This window comes from Oryzias melastigma, linkage group LG17 (assembly GCF_002922805.2).
Source record: "Oryzias melastigma strain HK-1 linkage group LG17, ASM292280v2, whole genome shotgun sequence".
In the NCBI taxonomy this organism is placed as follows: Eukaryota; Metazoa; Chordata; class Actinopteri; order Beloniformes; family Adrianichthyidae; genus Oryzias; species Oryzias melastigma.
This window is the reverse complement of record NC_050528.1, coordinates 10843300-10869927: the sequence shown is the minus strand read 5'-3', so window position 1 is coordinate 10869927 and position 26628 is coordinate 10843300. Positions and strand designations below refer to the sequence as shown.

The 26628-nt window shown below is 36.2% G+C and overlaps 1 protein-coding gene across 2 annotated transcripts in view; it reads right to left on the bottom strand.

The window, feature by feature from the left end:
- Window positions 1-26628, bottom strand: part of LOC112147554 (ephrin type-B receptor 1-B) — a 211823-nt gene that overhangs the window by 119440 nt on the left and 65755 nt on the right. For both annotated transcript variants that reach the window (XM_024274054.2, XM_024274055.2), the window contains exons 2-3: window positions 25222-25286; window positions 862-1543 (exon numbers count right to left, since the gene is read on the bottom strand). In XM_024274054.2, coding sequence (XP_024129822.1) covers window positions 862-1543; window positions 25222-25286 — 747 coding nt within the window. The remainder of the gene's footprint in view (window positions 1-861; window positions 1544-25221; window positions 25287-26628) is intronic.

The following is a 26628-nucleotide window of genomic DNA, read 5'->3' as shown; positions in this document are numbered from 1 at the left end:
ATTTGTTTAACACCTTATCTTACATTGAAAGCCATTGGGTCTCAGTTTGGAGCAGTGTATCTGTGTGACTGTAAGTGCATTTATAGACCAAAAAAGACAGAGAAGATACACTAGACAAACTGTGCTTTGTAGATTTGTACCAGTCTTATATCTGTTTATTGATCAGGGCTAAAGCAGTCAATCAATCTTATCTGGGCTCCACACACTCTCTAACCAACCTCCCGAGGCAAGCCAGCCGATGCGGCACCATGCTGGGAGCCTCAAACCGCTCTAATTTCAACAAACACCTTAGGAAAATATTTACTTTGTGTGTGTGTGTACTTGCATGTGTCAAAATAATAAGGTGTCAAGCCTAAAGGTACATTAAAGGACGCACACAAAGCACCAAACACAACACCAAAAACCTTGTTAACCTTCATTTTAGATAAGAGTAATGTCTTACTTCCGCACATTAAGCTCAGGCGGAATCAAACATCCTACCATCTGTGAAGTAGGTTGTACAATAAGTGAGCATTCTCCACAATTCAATGGTAATGTTCCTCTTCAAGCAGATGTTATCAAGGAAAAAGCACAGCACATCATGCTCAGCACAATGCATGAAACATAATCTATTCAGTGTTTTCAGTAGTAGGGGAAATCTTTGATCTCAGGTAAGCAGATATCTTGTTTTATACAGACTTAAAATAGAACAGTTTATTTCAGGAACTGAAGGGGAGTTGATTCGTTGAAAAATTAATGACCCATTATTTATTTTTTATTTATTTTTTAGTAATTGGATATATGAAAACATCTTCTTAAATTATTTTTTGCTTGGTAAACACTCACACATAAACTGCATAATATTTCGGATAAATGCCTTACCTCTGCAAACGTTGCCATTGTCCGGTTCAAATCCAGCTTTACACGTGCAGCTGCCGATAGGAACCATCCACTCTCCATCTCCATTGCAGTAGAGTTTTATGGGGACGTCCACTTCCTCTGAGTTGGGGATGCAAATTCCTCTTGCAATGACAAGTGAGGTACTTTCTGCCCCTGTCATGGTCTCTGGAAAGACTGCAAAGTTTTGGACCACGCTTGGGCATTTCTTATAAAACACCCTTACAGACAGAAGAGACATGCAAGCTCCATAGTCTTGAAAAGCAAGGTAGAACCCATTCTTGGACAGTGGACCAAAGCTTCTTACTTCTGTGTTGACCTTCATTAAGCGTCCCCCAAAGTCCACTTGGGAGAAGCTTTCATCAGCAGCGATAGTGTCGACCTTCAAGTATGGCGCCTCCATCCAGAAGGCGGTGCCTTTGGTGGCGATGACAGCGTCCGTTTCATAGTAATACAGATTAAACGTCTCCTTGCAGGAACCAGGGACATTGGGGATGGAGCTGCAGTCTCGCACAGTGAATCGTATCTCCACGTAAATACGTTGTGCTCCTTTGCGGTCAATAAATGTAGTGAGGAGCCAGTTGTTTTGGCTGGGTTCAAAGACATTGCACACCTGGTAGGTCCTAATAGTGTTTAGGTTTTCATCGTAGCCACTCACTTCCTCCCACTACAGACAAATAGACGAGAAAAACAGAGAAACAAATGATTAGCATTCAGTTTTGACAATTATCTTTTTTTTTTGGTAGAGCAATTTAAAACTGACTGAGCCATAGAAACTTTGTACACATATCTGTATTCCTAATACAGTGTCCCCCTTGCTTATTCGTATTTCTTTATTTGAGGTTTAACATATTTGCAGATTTTTTTTTTTATTTCAGTCACGTAACTCTTGCGGTTTGTCACAAAGACTTTGATATCTACAGATTTTATGGTGCTGCATGGTTGAGGTGCATCTCTGAACAGCAGAGCCCCCACAGGAGCGCCGCTGCATGGAGAAATGGCATCAGCTGACTTAGAAGCTGTCAAAAAAAAAATCCTGATATGCTGAAGAAGATAATCGCGGAAGATAATTATCATCCAGAACAGGTATTTATTATTTGGAGAGGGAAGAAGCGATCACTGCGTTATAAAGTCGCTGCGGTTGCTGTACAGTCTTTTGTTTGGAATAAAAACAAAAAAAAAAAACTATGTTAAGCAATAATCCAATTTTCTTTAAAAAAGGTTTTACAAAGCAGGATCAGAAGTGTTTTTGATGAGTAAGGATCAGTAACAGGTAACAGACATCCTTCGGCTGCAGGAGTAGCGGGTTCTCCAGAATCGCTGATTTGGCATATTTGCGGATACTTCTGGTCCCTAACCCCTGAGAATAAGGGGGAATACTGTAACTCATCTTGAACCTACAAAATATGCCTATGCTACATTCACTCCAGTCTCAGAAATGTGCGTTCAAACGACCACTTCCAATGAAAAAGTCTATGCAAGTAAATGTGGATTTCAGTTAAATGTTGAACTTTGACCATTTAGGGATTCGCCTTTGGTAGTGACGTAGAGATAGTGTCTTTTCCAATACACAGAACTGCCAACCAAGTGAAAAGTGATCACAAAGGACAAATAATTAATTGCGGTTTGTGGCCGGCCATTGTTGTACGACACCATGTCTTTCATATATCAGAATAGAGCTGTGAAAGAAATTGATTTGCACTGCTTTGACATTTCACACCAAGCCTCTTTTAATTGTGAGGACATGCACTAGTAACAGATACCAATAGTCCAGTGTGAACAAGGGTATATATATGTATATATATAAATATATATATATACATAATATATATATACACATACACATAATATATATATATATACATACACATATAATGTATATATACACACATACACATATGATATATATCTATATATATATATATATATATATCTATAGATATATATATATATATCTATATAGATATATATATATTCATTCATTCATTTTCTTGACCGCTTTGTCCCTTTCAGGGTCGCGGAGATATATATATATATATATATATATATATATATATATATATATATATATTCTCACTTGTCCTAATTTTCCTTTAATGCATATGTCTGAAATAAAACATCATCATAATCCTCATCAACACAATCTTGAACGCGCATCACATGCCTAATGTCAATGTAGCACTAGAGCTTACTCCTCCTTTGAAAACACAAAAAAAAATGTTTTCATTTAAACAAGCGCAACAGAAGAAACACACAAATTTATGGTCTTGTTCTCTAAATATGCTTATGGCTGTAGCATGTACACTTCCACTGTTTAAGCACAAACTGAGTAATTACTGTGGGTGCAATGCTACTTGCCATCCATGTTAAGTGTTGCTGGGCAATGATGCAGTTGATGCATTAGAAAATATGGTGTGCAACAAATTCTAGATTATGCCTTAGTAAACTATAATTAAACAGACACAGACTGCACGGCAGCCAAGAGCCAGTCTGATGGAAAGGCATTTGTGTGCAGACTGAACCGAAACGCACAACAAGTCATTTCTTGCAGGTGTGACCCGGAAAGCATGGTGGATGAGCATCGGGAGGCCCTTGGGGAATTAACTCAGTGCACCAAATCATTATGAAAATGTGCCATTAACATTTGGCTTGGATTGCTCAGAGCTAGGAGAAAAAGCTGCTGCAAAAAGGAGTTTAAAAGCTGACATTGAGAATGAGACCTCCAGATAAACCACTCTACTGTACAAAGGTTGGTTATGTAAAAGATGTTCAATGTCAGTTACTTTTACTATCGGGATAAAAAAAAACACAATTTTTATGCTTGTATTTGAAGCAAAAGCTTGATAAAGAGTCATTTCAATAAATTCTCCAACGTCAATGATCCAAACAGCTGTAGGCTAAAAGATAATGAGGTCTATCGTGGACTTCGAAGGCCTCCAGTCAGTTCATGTTTCTTGTGTGAATACAGCCTAATACATCGTCCTTTCAGCGGCCTCTAAAGCCCCAGTTGCTCGATAAAGCCTAATGGGAAGAGAAAGGTATTGGCTCTCTAAAGATATCCAAAGAAGATGTTGAAGTCCATAAAGCGGTGTGAAGGGATACATGACAATTGTGAACCATAAAATGTCAGCGTGGAGGATATCTGGAGTAAAAAGGCTGCAAAGAAAAACAAGAAAGCTCGGGACTAGAGTGCATATAATGGGGAGGAGCAGGAAGACACATGATGAACTGCCAAACCGTTGACATGATAAATGAGTTTACAGAAATCTGAGGTGCAAATTAAAGCCTTTTTTCACTGCTGCTCCCTCTGTGCCCACTTCACTCTAGTCTGCGCCCCCTTTCCTCTCTTCCCTTTCCGTTTTCTCCTCCCGTCTCTGTTCTGTAATGACCATTCATCAGCATTACAGGAACCTGTCCCTTTCAGCACCGCCTGTTCATTAATACAGCCAGCCCTTGGCTCCTCTGCACCCGCCTGCTCTGGGTCTAGGAGGGGGTCCTCACTGCATCTCGTCTTGCCAAATGACCACCATCTTTCACACAGGAGAAGGGCCCAAGGCGTCTCCGATAATGCCCATCCAGAATCAGTCTAGAAATTCATTGGCTCACAATAATTGAATATTTTTTCTCCTTATGCTATGTCAACATTGTGTCAAAGACAAACATGATTTTTTTTTAGCCGAACAAAAATCAGGCCATAGAACAATTTCCTATTATCCTGTTATCCTTTTGGCGCTTTTCATTAATATGCTGCTTACGCCTGTGCTTGGATAAAGGCAGTATTTCTAATTTGATAGTTTACTGACGACATATTGATTTGGTAGCTCATTTTGCTGCTGAGAGCTTGAGGCTACGTGCCAAGTTTGTGCTTGTGTCAGTTCGAAGGGACTTGCTCCCTTTGAGTATTGACGCCGCTCCGTGTTTTTAAGCATTCGTATCATTTTCCCACCATTTAAAGTCATGCCGCACATGTATAAAAAGCAAGGACATTCCTGCGCTCAAAAGCATCTTCTTGTCCCACAAATACTCTGAATAGCACTTTTACCTTTTTGCAGTTGTTTTTTAAGCCAGAGCTTTTACATCATTTAAAGCAAATCCCTCAAACCTAAAAAAAGGCCTCTTCACCTTTGAAACTAATGGAATTTTTATTTCCCTGTGTCCATTTTACCTTTAATAATTTGAGCAAAAACATTCATTTTTGTGTATCTTGTATATTTTATTTCATACAAGTATGCAGTGTTATTTTTGGTTTTTTTTTTAGGATGGGAGAAACATTATAAAAAGCAGGGATTAACTACATTTTTTTAATATTTCTTTTCAGTTCAATTCAAAAATTGTTTTTGTGGGAAAATATTTACTTTTTGCTAAGTTCTGTAGAACTGCTAATTTCAATATTATGTGATTGCTGCCATTATAACTGACAGCAAATCAGAACAAAATACGGATTAGCTATTGACCTATCCATCCATCCATTTTCTTGACCGCTTTGTCCCTGTCGGGGTCGCGGGGGTGCCCGAGCCTATCCCGGCTACTGAAGGGCGAAGGCGGGGTACACCCTGGACAGGTCGCCAGTCTGTCGCAGGGCCTCAATCACACTTACATTCACACCTAGGGACAATTTAGAGTCACCAATCAACCTATGAAGCATGTTTTTGGACGGTGGGAGGAAGCCGGAGTCCCCGGTGAAGACCCACGCATGCACGGGGAGAACATGCAAACTCCACACAGAAAGGTCCCAGCCGGGAGTCGAACCGGGGCCTTCTCGCTGTGAGGCAAGAGCGCTAACCACTGCGCCACCGTGCAGCCGCTATTGACCTATCATAAAAATATTTGTACAAATCCGCTAAGAACTTCCAAAACTTCTCGCAATTTCTGAATTTTAAAGACCCACTCAGATGAAAATTATTAATATGTATATATATATATATATATATATATATATATATATATGCACACATTTTTTTTTTTTTTATTTTGCTAAAAATGGCATAACTATGATTAAAAATAGCACTGGATAGGTTTTAAAATAGTTTAAAAGTTAGCTAAAAAGAAAGATCAGAAGAGTTTAGCTAGCTACATGCTAGCTGTTTAGGGTAATTTAGGCCTTTTTCAGTATATTTTGGCTATTTTGGAGTTTAGCTAACATTTCAACTACATGCTAGCTATTTTGGCTAATTTAGGATTTTTTCAGTTTTTAGGCTGTTTTGTAGTTTAGCTAATATTTCAGCTTCATGCTAGCTATTTTGGGTAATTTAGGCTTTTTTTCTGTTTTTTAGGCTATTTTGGAGTTTAGCTGATATTTCAGCTACATGCTAGCTGTTTTGGCTATATTACACATTTCCCCAGTCTTATAGGTTAATTTCAAATTTAGCTAATATTTTAGCAAGCTTTCAGCTTCAGTGTTTTCAGTTACTAGCTTAAGATTTTTCATCTCCCAGCTTCAGCATTTTTAGCTATCAATTTAAGCATCTTCAGCTATCTGCACTAGGATCTTCAGCGGCCACATTCAGTTTACAGATTCACACCATCGCAGGTAATGCTATATATCTAGTTATAATTAAAAATACCACTGTTAAGGTTTTTTTAATAGATAAAAGGTGATCAAAATAGAATTTTATTGAATTAAGCTTGACAAACCACAAAAAAATGAATAGCACACAGAGAAATCAGGATTGTTTTCCCGTTTTCTGGCTGGTATTTCAAACTAAAGCTGATGTTATTCTTTGGCCAAATGTGCTGTTGTCATTTCAAATTAAACAAGAACCTAGTGCCTAAAAGTCAGTTTTTTGGCTAGTTTTGAATTTACCTCTGTATTTTCAATTTGACAGACTACTTTACTGCTTTATTGTTATCATTTTAATCAGAAAAACCTCACCTAGCTTTATTTTTGTCACTTTTCAATTTTGTATTCACACACTAGACAAAAAAATCATGCACAAACACAAAGTTCTGTCTGGAAAAGTGATTAATTTTGATGTGAAAACCCCCAAAATGTTCAATGAACCATTTTTTTTACAACAAAGAAGGAAAGTTTTATGTGTATTTTAATAAAAAGCAATAAAACAAATGGTGTCAGCAAACTAATTTACATGTTTTTGAATGAAAATACAAGCAAAATTAACTTTTAAGAGTGTCCGTCAGCTCCAAAGGGTTAATATGGCAAAAGTAGACCCAATCTCAGTGGACATAAATTATTGCTTGCAAGTCTTGTCTCAATATAAGAATCACCTTGTTGCACATGTAAAGCAGCGTAAACAAATCCTGCACGTCATTTTGTAGGGATACCTATGCGATGTGTTTATTTAGCGTGTTTGTTGCCTCAGCTGTGCTGGACTGATTAGCGCGTTCATAATTTAAGCCACTATTGAAATGAGTGATGCTTTGAAAACCCCAACAAACTAATTGCTGAAGTCTTTAAAGATCTTTATTCATGTGAAATGTAAATGAAGTAATCTCAGTTAGTTGTTTACAGTTAATAAAATTGGCCTTCGTTTGTCATCCTCCTCTTTTTTTATGAACAGCTCATACTAAAAGGGTGAAAGGAGATGTGTCAGCACATCCCAACTATCATATAAGAACTTCACACAGTTGTGCCTCCTTGTATCTTATCATTGGTGTCATTCTAACTGAACAGCCAGGAGAACTGGCTCCACTCTAATAGCTCTGCTTTTACCAGATGTGTAGGAGACAGTTCCCCCTGCCCCTGATTGTCAAAGGCAGCCATTGTGTGTAGCTGCACTCTTTTATGGGCAGTAAAGGGGAGTCGGAGGAGCCATGGATTTGCAGAGCACTTAATGTTGTGTTAATGACCAGTCACAGATAGCTGAGCCAGAGGAGGAGGATAAGAAAAAAGAGAAATGAGACAGAGTGATGAAAATTGGGGGAAAAAAAAAAAATCCAGCTGATACATTGAGGCCGGTGTTGCTTTTCCCACAGCATCAGCACACTGCAGTCAAGCCACACTGCGCTTTACACAGACCATTCATCCCAATGATCTCTTGTCGTTACCCTCAAACGCTAAAAAAACAGAACGACTCAGAAGGTTAGGGTCTGGTTCTTAAGAACTGCAGCTTCCAACACTAAGCAGGACACACGGAGTGACCAAATCACCAATCCAACCTGAAAAAGACAGCTGGAAAAAAATGATTCAGGCTTAAAAAGTCACCCTTAGTCTGCCTTAAACAGCAGAACAAAACTAAACAAATCAGTATTTGATTAAACATCCTAAATCTTGTAAGTAAATTTACATAATAGCATTTCACAATTAATAATAAATCATCATTTAAATGTATGTATCTCGAGTACCAAAATAAGTCAAAATGGGTAAATGCAAAAAAATTCAGATATTGCAAATGAGGGGCGGAGCTACAGGGAGCTTTGCCAGCATAGGGCCGCCCAACTTCTGAGTGAACATCATTCTCATTATTAAGAAAGATGAAGAAATTGTCAATTCAAGCTTCTTTAAAGACCCAATCCAACAAAAATTGTGTATTTTGTGTTTTAACATGTTCTTGTATACTGTAAAAAGTGAAACATTTAATCAATTAACAAAAGTTCCATTTCAAAATATTTTTTTTTATCAAATTAAATGTTTAAGTTGAGTAAACCACCAACTAAACATTTTAAATTTAACAAAATACAGAACTTATGTTAATTGATCCAATGTTTCACTTTTTACAGTGCAGCGTTTGTTCTCATAATAGATGACCTATATAAAATAATTTACGATTAAAATGTTTCTTAATTCAAATTTGGCCTTTGGCTCAAAAATGTATGATTGATCCAATATTGCTCGCCAACATTTTTATGGTGCTAATGCTAGCTTGGGGCTATAAGCTCACATGAGCGCACAGACAGAACTCCAGCGAAGGGGAGGGAAAGGGGGCGGGGTTGTTTCGAGCCACAAGCCAAAATTATATATGTAATGAGTAACTGCCACTGTGCATAAAATATGTCTTAAAAAACAACAAAGACTTTTTGATTTTGGCTAAAAACTCTTAATTAAAAAATTACTGAGAATTATTTTACAAAAGAAAAAAAAATGTTTGGGCACTTTAAGTATTGCACAAATAACAAAACAACAATCACAATTGTTTTAGAAATATATTTTTTAAAATAATTTATTTTGTAACAAGCTTCCACTCTACTGATCTCACCCTTTCAAAGTCTTCAGCCCCCCTCGCGACCCCCCCAGATATAAAATGTTCTAGCTCCGCCCCTGTTCCAAATCAAATCATTGATTTATAAATCTCTTCTGCTTCAGAAATAATAATAAAGGATGCCAATCATGCATCAGTAGTGACAAAAATAAATTGCTTCTAACAAATTATTTTAAAAGTGTTATGATTGATTCCCTTAATAATCTAATAATGTTTCTATTTATCAAACTAAACCAGTTATTTGTTTGTTTATGCACAAATCAGCTTCTAACTTTCAAACTATTCAATAATAAAATCGACCTAAGCATAGGGGTAATCCATAGGGGTCCGCCTGAAAGTGTCTGAGCTACACAAACTCACGGACAGGCTTTGACAACTTGAAGCTCATCATTCAGCCTCAGCTAATTCAAACAAAAGACAGACCCAAGCTAGGCACCATCTACTCGGCCGATCTTTGACCTCCCTCTGCTCCCTGATTCTTAGGGAGTCTTGCTCCCTGACTGCTTTTCAAATCTATCAGCACCACTTAATTCAGCTACATGGGCAGGCAAACTGAACACAGATGGAGGATGAACAGGTCAGAGCAGTTTCCTATTATAAGATCCTCAGTCTAAAAGGTCTACGAAATGCCACTGGAAATAGCAGATGAGGATCTGGCAACCGATTCTTGAATGGCCTTGAAAAGCAGCAGTTTGATCATCCGCTGAACCAAATGTGCCCAGGGCAAGATGTGCACGAATAACAACAAAAAGAACAAATAATACCATGTTCCCCTTCATTCTTTTAGGAATTTATTTTAAAATTTAAATATGAGGGAAGTATAGTGTATTTCGTCCTTTCAACGTATTATATTTTTCTCTTTCTATCACTGTAGTACTAAAACATGTGGGCGGAGTTAAATCTATTGTTGCTTTCCATGTTCCACGCCTGGGATGGACATCTCAGTAATGAGTCTATTAGTTATTCATGACAACCACATCGCAGCCAGGCTGAGAGAGTATACAGAGTACCTTCACAGAATTAATTTTTTAACTAATTAGGGATGAATACATTCACACTTGAAGACCTCTCTTTGGATGAAAGACAAGCTGCACATGCGCAGCTGGCCGACTCACAAAGGCCAAGGACTCAGAAGGACAGTGGATTATAGGTGGACATGAAAAGCTGAGATAGGGGTTCAACTCTTTATGCTGCTGCTGAAAGACGCTCTTCTCATTTTTGCAAAGCTCTGTGCTGACAGTAATCACAAGTCTGATAGCTTTTTTTTTTTTTTTTCCTCTCCATTCTAAAGGCTGTTTGAAATCCCTCTGAGTTAATGAGGATATTTGCATTTCAACCTTCGGGTTCGTTCCTTGAAGCCGATGGACATGTCATTCCAATCAACATCTCGTTTGCTTTTTGGTACAATAGCTGCTGCTCCATTCGCTCATTTTCCCTCATAAACATTTGCTCTTACTAAAATCACCAACGCACACGCGCTGACACACTGCCTCTAAAATATGCAGCAGCATGATTGCTATTATCATTTCTGATCAGCTGTGTTATTGAATGAATGCTGCTGTCAGGGTTGTTGCATGGGAATGATTATTTTGTGGGGCATCGGAGGCATAGTTCCGCCTGGCTGAACGTGATGGATGGGGAGGAAATAGTGATGTCTGAAACACTCCAGGTCCTGCCAGACCAAAGCCACTCTATAATTATAGTCACAGGGTTCGTCTCAGCCAGAGTTCTATTCAGCCTAACCAACTGGACGCAGCAGAGAGCTTCATTAATTGCTGCCTCCTTCACCACACCCGTATTCTGACTAGCACAAACCGACGGCTTCAACTTGACAAAGTTATGTAAATGTTTATTTTAGTTTGGGTCAAAACAGGGACAAAAACATGTTAATTAAGTGTCACGCTGCCAACAAAAACATATTCTTGTCATTTTGCTTATCCACATGTCAGCTTTTTTTTTTGACACTTAATGTGGACTCACACTGCACCATTAAAGGGAGCTTTCCACTCACTCTCAGATCATCCATGTTTTATAATACCTTTTAACCCTTGAATTTACAATGAGATCCCAGCTGTTTGAAGGAAAAACATCTTCAAAAGAGACTTGGGATGTACATTATTTCATAAGAAGTTTAGTAATAAAAACATGGTTTCCTGCTGACTTAAAACTGAAAGGTAATTAATTAGGAGAAAAATCTTTCAAAGATTTAAGTGGGAGCCATAGAGTTGTAACCCTAGAGCACTATCGATGGGTGATTTTCACCTGAGCAAAAGTATTTACGTGATTTTCATTGTGTCGCATTTTTCTAAATGTCATGGGTGCCTGAATACACTCTGACATGTCCCAAGAATGGGTGGACTAAAGGCCAAGTTTCCAGCATCATTTGTTTTATAATTATTTTTTTTTTATTTTTTTTTTTAGGAATTTTTGGTTTTTTAATTCTTAATTTTTCAGTATGTTTTTAGGATCTTCCTATGTTTTTATTTTCCATTTTGGTACAAACAGTACAGCTTAAAATTACTCAAATTTATCATGTGTTGTCATATTTTAATCTATTTTTTATGAGAAATATTTGGTATATTATGTCAGGTAAAAATTAGATATATAGCATTACCTGCAACAATACTAGCGTGAATGCTGTAAGCTAAATGTGGCTAGTGAAGATGCTACTGCTGATAGTTGAAGATGCTGAAATCGCTGAAGCTGATTGCAAACTAAAATATTAGTGAAATAATAATTTAGACAAAACAGCTAGCATAAAGATAAAACATTAGCTAAACTCCAAATTAGAAAACAAAAAAAAAAAAGAAAAACTGAAAAAAACTAAAAAAAAAGCCTAAATTAGCTAAAACAGCCAGTATAGCTGAAGTATTATCTTAACTCCAAAATAAGTGGTTATTTTTAAAGCAAAAGTGTTCCAGGATTAAAGGACTTCTTGATCAGCACCAGTCCATTAATTTATTACATCAAAAAGTAACAAATTTGAAATGTAATATTTGAAAAAAGAAGAAAAGCTTCAATATTTACATAAAGTCCTATTATATTTTTGGGTTTTGATCTTAGCTTCCTCGGGTACGGTGGCCCTGAAGGGCAAACCCCACCAACAAATCACTCAACAAAAAAACATTTTAAAGATCACGACAATTTAAAAAGCTAAACAAATAATGAAAAAAAACAACATAACATTTGAGAAATAAAAATAAATAATTAAATAAAAAATGAAAGTTTTAAGAAAAAAAAAGTATCATTAAATGGTAAAAACCAAACTTTTGGTAGACATCATGGATAAACGTTATCATTCAAAAATTGATGTCCAATAGTACCTTTTCTGATTTCTGTAAAAATAAATTAAAAAAAATAAATAAATAAAAATAAAGTGTTAGAAAATAAAATAAAACAAGAAACTAGAAAAAGTATGTATTGTGAAAGGTACTTCAACCGAAAGTTTTTTGGCACAAAGGTACACTGGATATGCTCTGTAGTCATGAAACTTTAAAGAGTACGTGGACATTAAGTACACACTGAAAAAACTAAAACATCAAAAATCAAATCTCATTATTCAATCATCAATGTCACTTAGACCCTTTTTATCCCATTTCTCAATCTGTTTTTTTTATTATTTCCTTTTTGTTTGATTTCTGGATATTAATGTAGTTTTCCAAAATCAAGTACATTAAGTGATTTGTTGATTTTTTTTTTAACATAAATGTCTTTCTGACATATTTTATTAAAAAAAACAAATCAAGAAAAAGTGATTAAAAAAAAGAGAAAAGCATCATTTGAAGAGTTCTAAATTAATTGCTAAGTTTGATGACGTTACATGTAAATATAACTACAAAAAATCTTCTATATGGAATGAAAGCCCTAAAGTTTATAAATTCTTTCAGATCATCTGCTCATTTCTAGTCTCAGTTACAGGGGAGGCATACAAACAATGTAATGAATTGTAGTATAATGGAAAAAAGGGGTTGTGCTTTCTCAAAACTTGAATCTCACTGTGAACATAGCAACACCCACTCAGGTATCTACAGAAGTCCTGCAGCTGACACTGTTCCAGCAGGGCATTCCATTACCCAGCAGCAACTTCACCTCAGGTCAGGCTGTAAAAGGCCCAAGCTGTTTGTTATGTTTAAGTTAGACAACCTCTACAAACATATGGAAGTCTGGAGTGTAATGAGAAAAAAAGGGCAAAAATAAAAAAAATCCCAATACTATATACAGTTTGTTGCTTAAGCTGATAGTAGATCTGTACCTCGATGTGCCAGCTGGTACAAAAAAAAAAAAAAAAAAAAAGGAAATGAAGCGAAAAGTAGACAGAGATGGGCAACACACAGAGAGATTTTCACAGAGGGGGCTGATAGAATGTAAAGAGGAAGAGATTAAATAATTTACTGTCAGCAGGAGGTACAGAGATGATGACGGAAATAGAATGTGATTACACAGGGGACTGGGAGTGAAAGAAGTGCAAAAAAAAAAAAAAATGGAAAAGGAGTGAAAGGTGGTGATGTGGTCTAAAATGAGACCCAAAAAAGTCTGACAAAAGGCTGCAGGAGAAGGAGAGAATTTAAGGCTTGAAGGTGTAAAAGAGGCTCTGCTCCAAATGAGCTGGTGCTCAGTGGGACTGCCACGATTAGTCGATTAGTCACGACTATGTTGACGATTAAAATAGTCGATTTTTTTAACTCAAAACTATGCACACTTTATAATGTCACATTGTTTTTGACACACATGCTCAGTAGTGATGTCACGGGAAGTTACAGGAAGACTCAGGTACCATAACAACATGCTAACAGAGCTTAAAAGTGGGAAATATCAAAAAAATAAATAATTAAAAGACAAAAGTGTCTAATGCAAAATCTGCAAGGCAGAACTTGTGTTCCATGGCAGCACTACGGTGATGCACCTGAAGAGGAAGAACGTTGAGACTGAGTGTGATAACCTTAAGGAGGGATCATCGTCTAGGTAAGCTAGGCTAACTTTAGCGCTAACATAGAGCAAGCTTATTAGCTAAATGGTTTCCGTGCATCCCTGCAACCTCGACCCCGGGGGTCTTTTAGCTCTTTTAGCTCTCCATTGTGGCTCTCTGGCCTTAGAAAAATAAAATGATTGATTAACTTTGACATGACTCCAAATCTACTGAAGAATCAGAGTGTAGTGACATTAAACACAGTTGTGAGCGCTTAGCACCACAAAATGCACTTTTACATCAGTGAGACCAAAACTTTGTATTTTGAGAAAAATTGTTCATTTGTTTCCGATGCCAACCTAATCTTGTTTTAATGTCAGAAATAAATGCATGATTCGTTAGAGGTTTAAGAAACTATTGTTCTAATGGTCTTTATTTTTAGTTAGCATAAGTTAGCTTAAACTCTTCAAGTTTATACCTACTGATGGTTAAGTTGTGTTTTTCATCCAGTTTACGCATGACACGATTAGTCGACTAGCCGAAAAAAAAAAAAAAAAATCAATGTTTAGTCAATTATTAAAATACCGTATTTTTCTGAAGTAAGACTCAGTTTTTTTCCAAGTTTAGCCAGGGGTGCGACTTATACTCAGGAGCAACTTATTTCTGTTTTTTTTTTTCTTTTTTTCTTATACATAAATAGGCTCATACATTTGTTATTTTCCCAGTAAACACCTCTTGTCCTTTAGTGGTTGTTTCCTCTAACAACCACTAGAGGGTGCTACACCTGAATATAAGTATTTGCTACTGACAGTAGTAGAAGAAGTGTCGTCCAAAACAAACATGGAAGAGAATCAGATTGTTTTCCTCTTAAACTTTGATATTTTTTTATGCAGATCAAAAGATTAATATCCTTTTTTTATTTATTTATTTTTTAGTTATGGTGCTTAGGCTTAGCATATTTATTGGGCTTTTCTCTTAAAAGTGCGACTTATACTCCAGAGTGACTTATGTATGGTTTTCTTCTTGATTAGTAATGTTTTTCTCTTGCGACTTATACTCCAGAAAATATGGTAATCGTTTGTGGCTCCCTTAGTGCTCAATAACCTAAACTCATATGTAGAAAATGCAGTTTAATGTATCTGGAATGGGAAAACAATATTGATCTACTAGTACATTTTAAGCAATAAAAAAGGTACTTTAAGTATAGTTTGTTACTTCATGGCTCCTAACAGTGGCGCCGACGGGAAACAAAAGGAGGCATGGTGGAATAATGTCTTAAGTGTTTAAGTAATAAGAGGAAATAAGAGTGGAGCTTGGAAATAAACATTAAATTAAGTCTAAAATGTTTGATGTCTAAAAAGCTCTGGTAAGAAGTTAATTAATCGAAGTAGAATTCTTGTTACTGGTAAGACAGCCATTTATTTCATAAGTTGTGAAATACCTAAATGTATTTCTCTGTATCCTTTAAACGGCTAATCAAAGGTTAAACTATGTGTGGATGCGACCGCTCATGCGACTGCTTCGGTTCAAACTTGTAGAAAATACCCGGGTATTTGTTGTAGGATTAGTTTACTACACGCAAGCACCAGGTGCGATTCAGATCTGAAGCTCAGATGTTCAATCGCAGGATTAGGAAGTATGTGTGTCTGTTCGATGTGAAAAAGGTGGAAGAAAAACACTCCACTTTTTATTGAAAACGAATACAAAAGAGTATTAGCCAAGAAGGTGGATTTCTTGGCAGGTAAAGAAGATGGAAACATTTGCAGCTGTTTCTGCTTACTTTTCAGGCTGATGCAAAGCTGTATATTGCAGACTCTGAAAGCAATCAATCCCCCGCGCACATCCCACATTCTCCCTCCAGCCTCTTCTTCCTCACAATTCACCCAAAAAATGGAAGAATATTATTTCTTTACTTTTTTCTGCAAATTCCATCTCTTTGTTCTTTTATTTATTCGATAAAAATGTTCACTTTTTCACAGTCCTGCAGTAACTCTTTTAAGTAAAATATGAGCGGGGGATTCTTTTGATAGAAAATCAATAATTGATGCAACCATATGTTGTTTAATTTCCTAAAGGAAACGGAAAAGAAGCTGAGAAGGAAAAAAACTTGTTTTTGCTGTATACTCTATTAATACCACATAATTTCAAGAATTAACACAACTGTGGGAAACATCCTTTGATTCGGGAGGTAAAATAATGAACGAGTACACTGAAAAAAGTGAAATATCGGATGAATTCAGAGAAAATTACATAATGTGTTACATTTAAATGTATTTGTTTTCCTCAAATTAAAATTTGAGGTGATAGTTTACTCAATTAAAATGTAATTTGATAAAAAAAACGATCATTTTTAAATGAAACGAATTACCAAGCTTTTATCAATTGATCCACGATACATATTGCGATATATCCCTAGATCAGGGGTCTGCAACCTATTGTTGCTCTTTAGCTTTAATGAAAAATGCAACCAATTGAATAAATAAGAGATTTGTTTTTTTTTTTTAGATTAGTTTTGTTATTTCTGTTTTAACATGTCAAGGATTTAAGCAAAAAAAAAATAAAAATACAGTCAAAAATTCTGTAGAAATGTTCTTTAAATTTGTATTTTTAATCTATAGTTAGCCAAATAAAAGTCTCTAAAAGTATTTTTATTTTGGTAAATTACACTAAGTTTTGAACAACTGTGGTTTAAAATGATTGACAATGATTTAGAGTGTGTGTTTTCAATAAAAAGCTCAGATTATTCTAATTATTTTAAGTTTTTTTTTTAAATTAATATATTATACTAAAATATTTATTTTTGAGATTAAAAACAAAAAGCATACCAAAATCCTAATGATAAAGTATCATACTTGAATGTTTTGCATTTTTAATATAAGAAAAGCTGCTGGAACAAGAATTTTATTGACACAGAATGGGTTTTATTTTGAAAGGAACTAGTGTGCTGCTGTCAAAACTAAAACAAATTACAATTGTTATATATATAAACTGTTATAAGTCAATTATTGTTATATTTAAAAAATAAATTTATAAATAAATGCTTGGTTTTCAAAAAAGCATAAATACTGTGCATTTTAATAAAATGGGAATTTGTGGCTCTTGTGGGATTCTGGTCTGTAAGAAACTAGACTAAATGGCTCTTTTAGCGTTAAAGGTTACAGACGGCTGTCCTAGACCGTACCAGAACTTTTTTTTCACGTTTTTTAATTATTTTTTATCTAAGAAAATGACTTAGAAAAAACTAATTCATACTATGAATGTCTCAAAATAAAAACCGCAAGTCTGACTGAACCAATGAGACTGAACATTTAACGCCAGCTGGTTCTCATGAGATCTTGTTGTTCTGGTTCGGCGTTCAGCTGTTCAAAGTGTGCTGCGCTGCCCACTACTGGTGGGGGGTTTAAATGGAAAAAAAACAAAAGTTAGACGCTCACAAATATTTAATAATTAAACCTCATCTTGTCACTATTTTAAATCTGTACAAGAATCGCCAAGTAAAATATTGCGATATACTACCAAATTGATTTTTCCCTACTTTTACAGTATAAAGTGTATTTCTGCGCTTTAATTTTTAAAACTGTTTACAGAAGTTTTCCAACTGATTATTTCCTGAAAAGCTTTTGTGTTTTTTTTTTTTTTGTTTTTTTTTGCAGAAGGCTGAGAATGGATCCTAGGGATGAACGACTGGACTTTTCGTCCATCACATCAAGTGATTGACAAACTCATAGACGTAAAGTGGAGCCTATCAATAAAAATGAAACTGATGGAAACCAGAAGGTAAGGGATCAAATCTTTGAGGTTTTCTGGGCGGATCTGTTCGTGGCTTCTGTGTTTTTTGAAAGCGAGAATACCGTGAGGAGTTCTCTGCAGCTGCCGAAAACCGAAAGGAATGTGAGCTGAGATGGGTCCAGTTGTGGCGTTGCGTGTGGAGAAAAAAAACAGCATTAGTGGTTTTTGGTTGAGGATTTCTGAACTGGAATCACACATGGAGCCATCTGTTTTTATACAATGTAACCAGAAATCCAAGTGGTGAAATGAGACTTTGAAAACTTGAAAGTGTTAAAGGCGAATCAGAGAACGGATGATTATGGGTAAATCCGCTCCTGTATCCATCGTCGATACATTCATCAGTACATTTGGATTTTTGAGTGTCGATGTGCAGCTCGACATGCATATACAATAAAAAAAGGAACATTCTCAGCCTTCTCTCACCTGGATTCAGCAGTGCAGTCAGCGTGACTCCTTGTCATTTCTCTTCTCTCATTCCATTTCAGTCGAGCCCTGAAGGTTCAGAGTTCACCTCCATCCCTCGTTCTAATTCCCACCTACTCATTCTCTGTTTTTTGTCCCATTTCTTTCTGCCTTATTATCTGTATTCAGTCAGGCTTTTTTCTTTCATACTTTCAGTTTTCTGTTTTTTTTTTTCTTTTTCCTTTCTCATTTCCGACAATTTACTTTTCCCTCTTGTGTTCCCTACGCTCTTTGAGTCCGTGTCTGGAAAAAGAATGAAAAACCACAACTACCAGGTCCAAAAAATATATAAGAAATGAAGGAAATAGCTAAAACATTGTATTTAAGCTGGATTTTATATTATGAAGTAATTTATTTGACATCTCACTTAAAAAGTCAGATTTCATCAACATAAATTGATATAAATTTCTTAAATATGAGGACTATTTAGAGACAATTCAATTGTTTTTTTTTATTTAAAACATATTTATTTCATATTTATTTCTTTATACCATATATTTAAAGTCAGAAACTGGTTTAAATGTTTTATTTTAAAGGAGTAATTTTTTCCCATCAATATTAACCTTGAATTTATTTCTTATTTTTTCCATCTGCGTTCAATCATCCGGTTCTTCCCTTTTTCATTTGCCTCCGTTTACATTAGCCCTCCTGTGGTCATTTCTGCCTGTCAAGTCCATGTCAGTCTGTCTTTCAGGGTTATGAATAATTGAGGTGTATTGAGTTTGGTCAGCAGATGGTAAGATGGCCGTTATGGATCCGTCCATGCTCTTAGTGGCACACAGTCACTGAGTGACACCTGTCCAGTTAATATCCACACAGGCGTCGCAAAAGCAGCAGACACAGTGGGGGTGGTGGGCAGGCAGAGCCAAATTCATCTTCTCTGAAAGCACCTCTCATAAGCAAGTTCAGATAAGAAACCGGGCTTCCAACCCCTTGAATTTATGCGGCGGCACACACAAGCCCTCTTGTCGAAACAAAGGAGGAGTGTATTCAAACATGTCAGGGCTGGAGCTCTTCTGTTTCTATCATTCTTTCATGCATCTCCACAAAGTGTTGCATCGTACAATCTCCTCACACTCTTCCGTCTGCTTTCCGCTCGTGCTCCAACATTGTTCTGTACAGACCTCACAGCAAATGACATGAAACGCTTCCAAGTTCAAGAACAAGAGTAGAAAAAACCAAAAACGACGTCAACATTTCACTTCATGTTACATGATAATAGCCAAACCTGTTGGCATCTACAGACAGATGAATGTTGGAGGAATTTAAACTCCCCCTCTGATGAAAATCATGTTTTTTTGGTTTTTTTCTTATGAAAGAGAACAAATGGAATAAGAAATCGCTTCGTTTTTGCATTTCCGAGTATTTCTCTTTTTAAATCGCTGCCAATTGCTGTTTGAATTAATGATCACAACAGCCCTGCTACACATGAACTAAACCGGTCATCTAGTCCGGCTAGCGTGTCTAGTTCAGGTGCCGGACAAGAGAATCCGGATCAAAACAATACAGTTGGACATGACTGATATTGCATTCTTAAGTAGAAGCGGTGAAGATTTACACTAGCGAGACACACAATGAGACAAGGGGGATCGGGGCGGGGCTACTCAGCTCAGCTCCAAAAGCCGCGCCCCCTCAGAGGAGATTTTGGAAAAAGAGGCTTCAGATCAACATTAAAAAAATAGCGTTTTAAGACATTTAGGTTGTGGGATTTTAGTTAAAAACTTCATAATCATAATTAAAACACTACTGGGAAAGGTTTTTTTTATTAAAAAGTGTCATATGGGGACTCTACAGAGTTTGATTTCCACTCTCTGTGCATGTTTGACTTGTTTTATTTTATTGGCCATTCTCACTGTGTCACAGATGTAAAAGAAGCACATATTAAAACATTGTTTATTATCGCCTGTTAACAAGGTTCATGTTTGTAGTTGCTTTAAATCAGTTTTAGCCTATTTCTCAATACTGCATCACTTACAGAATCATTAGAATTAGCCTTTTTAGGAACAAAAATAACCACGAAACTAAAGCTTGGTAATTATTTTTAATATTTGCTTGTGTTCCTTTTGTGAAACAGGTGTGTTTTATGTATTCCTTTTCCCAATGGAATACAGCCCATTATCTTCTTTAGTTCATTTTATTTGCTGACCTAAACAAAATACTAAGATACTTATCACAAGATCATTTTTTTCTAATTATAATAGCTTGCTTAAAAGTAGGCTGATTTTCTTTCTCATCTTTTCTTTCATTTTGGTTCCAAGCTATGAGTTATAAACCTGCAATAGTTTTTAATTGCACATATCCTGCAGTACTTTAGTAAAAAATGTAAGCCTTATTGTTTATACATCTAGTTTAAAAATTCATTTTCTCTGTTTTATAAGACTTTTCTCTCTGGATGTTTGGAGTGCATCACCCCAACGACGAATCTTCTCTACTGTCTTTTTGTGCATCCTGTCTATGTTTACATATGCGTGAAAGAAAACAAGATTATGATGAGAAATCAAGCGCAAAATTAGATAACACTTTCTAAACGCAGCGCAGGTGGGACAGCAACAATACCAGATCTTACATTGAATTGTTCAGTAATCTGATTGTCTTTCTATTCTTACCATGTTCTGAATCAAAGCTGACAAACATGATTTGATAACTACTTCCTTTGTGCTACTATTATCACTTTTTTTTTTTTAAGTTTAATTCAATTTTTTGCAAGTTACAAGATTCACATTTGGAAACTAAACGGATGTTCACAGAGTTCTGTGCTACATTTTTTAATCACAACTTCAACAATTTTAAGTTTAAAAGTCCGACTTTATTTTAAATTGATCTTTTTTAAAGCAATCCCAGCGGTCTTTTAATTAGACAAAATTAAAAAAAAATAAGTTTTGTTTTCTAGGACATGGATGTATTTGTCTGCAAGTGGATTTATTAGATGGAGTGGAACAGGGAGCTTGTGGCTTGACGTAGTTCGTAGTAGCTTCTACATTACTTCTACAAGCTATTTGTCATTTTTGTGTTACACAATTTGAACAAAGAAATCCCCTGAAATACAATTTTTAGCTTAATTTTCTTTATGTAAATCTTTCATGATTAGAAAAATGTTATAAAAACATATAAAAAACTAAACATATTATTTTCATCAGTGTGTCTTTAAGTCAAATTGTTCTATATGTGTTAAAGTCTGACAAATAATATTTTAATATTTAAAAATAATGTTTCACATGAAAGGGTTTTTGTTCAATCATTCACAGAAAGTACATGTTCTTATGTTATTTATTAAAATATTTTATTTTTTTATTTTTAATCTGCTAAAGATCAATATTTAATTTAAATATCTGCAAAAATAACATTTATTGACTCACTTTCATGTTTTTATTTTTCTCATTTTGCTTAAAAGATCAAACTTGAAGGTTAAAAAAGTTATTTTCCACTCATTTATGTAAGATTAGTTGAGATTTAAAAATGTATTTGTAAGTTAGAAGCATTTATAAAATATATTAAAAATGTTTGTACACATGAAGTTCATTGAATTTCTTTCAAATTGAGGGCAAAATAGGAGATTTAACTTTTGAAATCAAAATGACAACTAAAGCTTTGTATTTTTTAACACTTATTGTAAATCCATATTCTAATAATCAGTATGTCTAAGGGAGAGAACAGCGGCGTGGGAGAGCAGAAAGCAAAAAAACAAAAAGTGGCATTAAAGGACAGAGGTGAGGCAGACTGAACGATTCAAAGACATGGGAGAGTGAAGCTCAGAGACGGGAAAAGAATGCATCAACAGAAAAGAGCAGGAACCCACATTGTCAAAGAATTTTGCAATATTTCCTGAACACATGGTTTTACTTTAAGCTCCTTTTTTTTCTTGCATTTCTAAACAAGAGTTGCATTCTTCAGCCCACTTCACATAATCGCCATCTCCACTTTCTGCATCTACAGTCCTTCAGTAAACCCTTCAGTTCAGAAAAACAATGTTTAATACCCAAATATGCTATTTAGGATCTATTTGAGAAGTCAGCAAAGAGAATTAATGAGGCGAGTGAATAGCAGGGCCAACACTCCACACGCTGTCTGTGTTTTTCTTTTGTGTGTTTGTTGGTGGGAGAATTGCAGTTCAGTTTCAAGACGAGCTCTCAGCGCCGGGCTGTACTTTCTCAAATTAGCTTAGATGTGCATTCAGATATCGACGTGCTGTTTTGATGACATATGTAGGTGCATATATGCATGGTTTCCTCTAACTTAAGATGTGCAGGGATATATCGAATACAGGGAAGAGCACAATGTTTCCACTGAACCTTTACAACAGCAGGAGCTTTATAAACCAAAGCTCAACACACACTTGAGGCTCTGTGCGCCTGGAGGCTTGGTGAACTAAAAAGCTGATTTTTCCTCCTCTTTAGGAAATTTCTGCTAATAAAAGTTGCAAAAAAGATTTTTTTTAAATCATTATTTTAGAGGAAAATGAATTCACTCTTTATATCAGTTATATTGTTTGCTCACTGTGCTGCCTGCTTCTCTGCTTAAAAGATATAAATGAAGAAATAAGAATATCTTATGCAATTCTTTGCACCTGGTACTCATGTTAGTGGATATTAAACCCGGCATGTCCAAAGTCCGGCTTGTGGGCCGAATGCTGCCCGCGTTCACATTTCCACCTGCCCAAAGAATCCTTCTATAAAAGTCTTCTATATATGCGACCCCAAGTGTTTTCTCAACAGTGTGTGTACGATTTCTTGATCATGATTGGCTAAATGATGTCTTAAGTAGGGCCAAGTATCAATAAAAAAATTAACTAATTATTCACAAATCTAGAAAAAAAAAATCAATTACCATTAATCGTGATTATTCATGAGTATTATTTTTTTTTGTTACAGTATTTGCCGAATATCACAATATGAAATCACACACAAAACTGTACGTTTATTTTTAATTAGTGCTGTCACTTGATTAAAAAAATAATTAGATCAATCACACTTTTGTGACAAGTTATTATTAATCATAATGTTTTACTAGGTATATTTTATATGACAATATGCAGCTTTTGCACACAAAAAGGCCAAAGAAAAATTATTACTTAATTTTTATTGTCTAAAATTTTAAAATGTATCAAGTGTTAAACCAGAAGTGTAAATTGTGTGTACAAAACACATCAACAATAAGATAAGCAGAACTCTAAAGACTTTTATGTCTGCAGTATGACTCCAAGAAAATAAAGATGCTGACATACAGCAATTAAAAAAATAAAAAAAATAAAAAAAAGTTCCGGTCACATAGCCCAAAGGCTGCTTTAAAAAAAACTTTTCTTCATCTTCTGGACAAAAACAAGCAGTAAGAGGTGAACTTTCTCTCTGAACTGATGCTCAGCGACACATTGTCGTGTTACCGTGACGACGCGCTGGACCACAAATCCAATAGTCAACTTTTTATAAAAAGAGTGATCTAAACCAATGGTCCTCAAACTTTTCCTTGTGAGAGCCACAATTATACATATCAATCAATCGATCGGGACAAGAGGAAATGGACATATTTTGTGTTTGAGGAACAACCAGACAAAAAAAAATGCCATCGACAACAAGCTAACAGGGAATGATTGGTGGGAATAACGGGAAAAAAGACAATAATTTTAGTAAAAATGTATCTGATTTCTATGTTAACAATGAAAAGGCAAATAAATCTTCGGTTAATTGTTCATTTGCATCTTATACTATTAGTATAAGTCAATGAATCTCAGTTCAATTCAAAAACAAAAAATATTTTCACCTCAACAAATCTCAAATTCTTTGGAAAAAAAAGTTTGGACACCACTGTATTTAACACTACATAGTGTAAAAAAGGGAAAAAGTTACACAAAAGTCTTTGAAAAAGTTGAATATTTTCAGTTGGCTGCAGAAATTTTAATTTGCAAACTTGAAAAAAAAAAACCAATAAAGTAAAATACTCCTTCAACACTTTTTTAATACTTTAAAGTCCCAAAAATATGTGATACTGCAGAACAGGCTTGCTGTGTAATAACAGGTGGGTTATTTATCCTCTGCGGAAGTGTTAACATCATTTCTTTAAGGATGTTTACTTAAACCAGAGATCACAGCTCACATCGAATCCAAGACTTTGTGAAGTCCAACAAAGGCGACGGCCCACACAAACAATAACATACATTATTCTTCCAGATTTGCAGCTTGTTTTAGTTAGTAGTTCCCTTTGAAATAGAAAAAAATAAGAGCCACAATCTGGAGTGCCACACTCTTCAATGTTTAAACAGATTTAGAACTCTGTTCATCTGTCTAAGTACCAATAAAAAGGCTTTTTACACGAGTGTAAAATGGCTCATAAAAACCCAAAGAGGCAGAAAATGCAGGAAACAATGTGTCTATCCTGGATGGGTCCTGTAATTCAAACCAATGTAGAGCTTTCCAGCTTTTCATTGGATTATTGAATTACTGCGCACAAAAAAAGGGTCTTAAAACCCTCATAGGGGTCCATTAGTCTAATAGAGCCATAATTCTTTTAAGTGTGTTTTATTAAGGAATAATAAAAAGGTAAAAAAAAAGGGGGGGACTCCTGCTCAAATTTTAAAGACGCAGCATTTTTTTTTCTGAATAAAAGAGAGAATGAGAAAAAAAAGTTCACATTAAGTCCTAAACCCCTCAAGCATTTCCTCCTTCAAAGTTCTTCCTTCCCGGTTTTATCCTAATACCTTGCATAACTGTTTTATTACAGTATCATTAGGTCTACTGTACCCACTCCCTCCGGCCTCCATTTACAGAGACTCCGGTTCAGTGTTCTACAGCTTACACAGACCCATTATACTATTAAGTCATTATAAACCAGGACACAGAGAAAATAATACCCTTAATGGCAGTTACAGTGGGCAGTGCTTCAGGTTATAGTCCCATCCTGCCTGTTTGTCTGTCTGCTTGGAGATCTGACTGTGTCATATTACATGTGGGTTGGCTTTCACTGAACTTTGTTTGTCTAACTTTGCACTGATGTATAGATTTTATTTTGTGTATGTACATGTTTACTTTCATAGTATCTCACCCCAGAGTTGGGATACGCCGTCCAGCCCAGTTCTGCTGTGGCCACCCGAGTGTCCATCAAAGTCTCTGCAGAAAGAGAGAAAAGGGTTGTCAGTCAAAATTATGTTTTTAACACATCCTGATGACTTCAAAATTCACCACAGTCTCACGACCAACTCGTCACATATTGACGTTTGGTTAAGGACCATCCATGTCAAAAATGGACAGTTTGGGTTTCCTCAATTCGTCGTTTTTTTGACATGCTGGATATTCCCATTAAATCACCGGTCCTAACCTTCAGTACCGGGATGCGGGGTGCACTAGTATCCAATCCCAGTACCAGTACCCTAACCCGGTACCAGTACACGTTCTGTACCACGCCTGGGCCCGGTTTGCTTTGGGTACCACATCTGATACTGGGTTGGGTCCGATACTGCATCCAGTTCCGGATTAAGGTTATGCTACTGGTACTTGGCCCCAGTACCATTCGTGGTGGGGTTCCGTCCGGTGCGCGGTTAAGGTTAGGGTACTGGTATTGGGTATCAGATGCAGTATGAGGACAATATGAGGACAGTACCCTAACCTTAACCCGGCACCAGACGTGGTACCTCATCCGGGCCTGGTTCACTTCGGGTACCAGGTCTGGTACCGAGTTGGGTCTGATATCGCATCTGGATCCGGAAGCAGATCCGGTATTGGATTCAACCTGGTACCAGACATGGTGGGGTACCGTCCGGTGCTGGGTTAACGTTAGGGTACTGGTATTGGGCTAGGGTACCAGACGCTGTACCAGATGCGCTATTGGACCCAACCTGATACCCGTCCGGTGTCTGGTTAAGGTTAGTGTACTGGTACTGAGTTAGGGTACCAGTATCGGACGCGATACCAGATGCCGTATGGGACCTAACCTGGTACCAGACACGGTACCTGATGTGATATTGGACCCAACCTGGTACCAGACGTGCTACCCGAAGCAAACCAGCCCCAGACTGGTCCTGCGTGGATGCATCTGGACTCCTGATTTTAAAACAGCCAGCAGGTAAAAAAGCAAGGAGTTGGGCACACCCAAAACGTGAAAAAGTGACACGGAGGGATACTTTACCAAATATATGATGTCACAGAAATGAGAATATGCTGCAATATTTCATCCACATACAAGAAGCAGCTGAAACCCATCAGTGATCAACCAAACACTCCTGTTAAGATACAAACATTTGACTTTTTCTGAAGGGAGTTCCTGAGAGCTTCTGTAATGTAGGTAAATACTGAAGGTTTGCATTGTGTTTCTTTCTGTGAGACTGACTAGAATCATCACATCCTGCTATTGTTTTCAGGCACATACACTTGAATGATATGCAGTCACATGTGCAAAAATAGGTGGATATTTTGAAGTGTTTTTGCACGAGAAATGCAGTAGCAAACTAAAAAA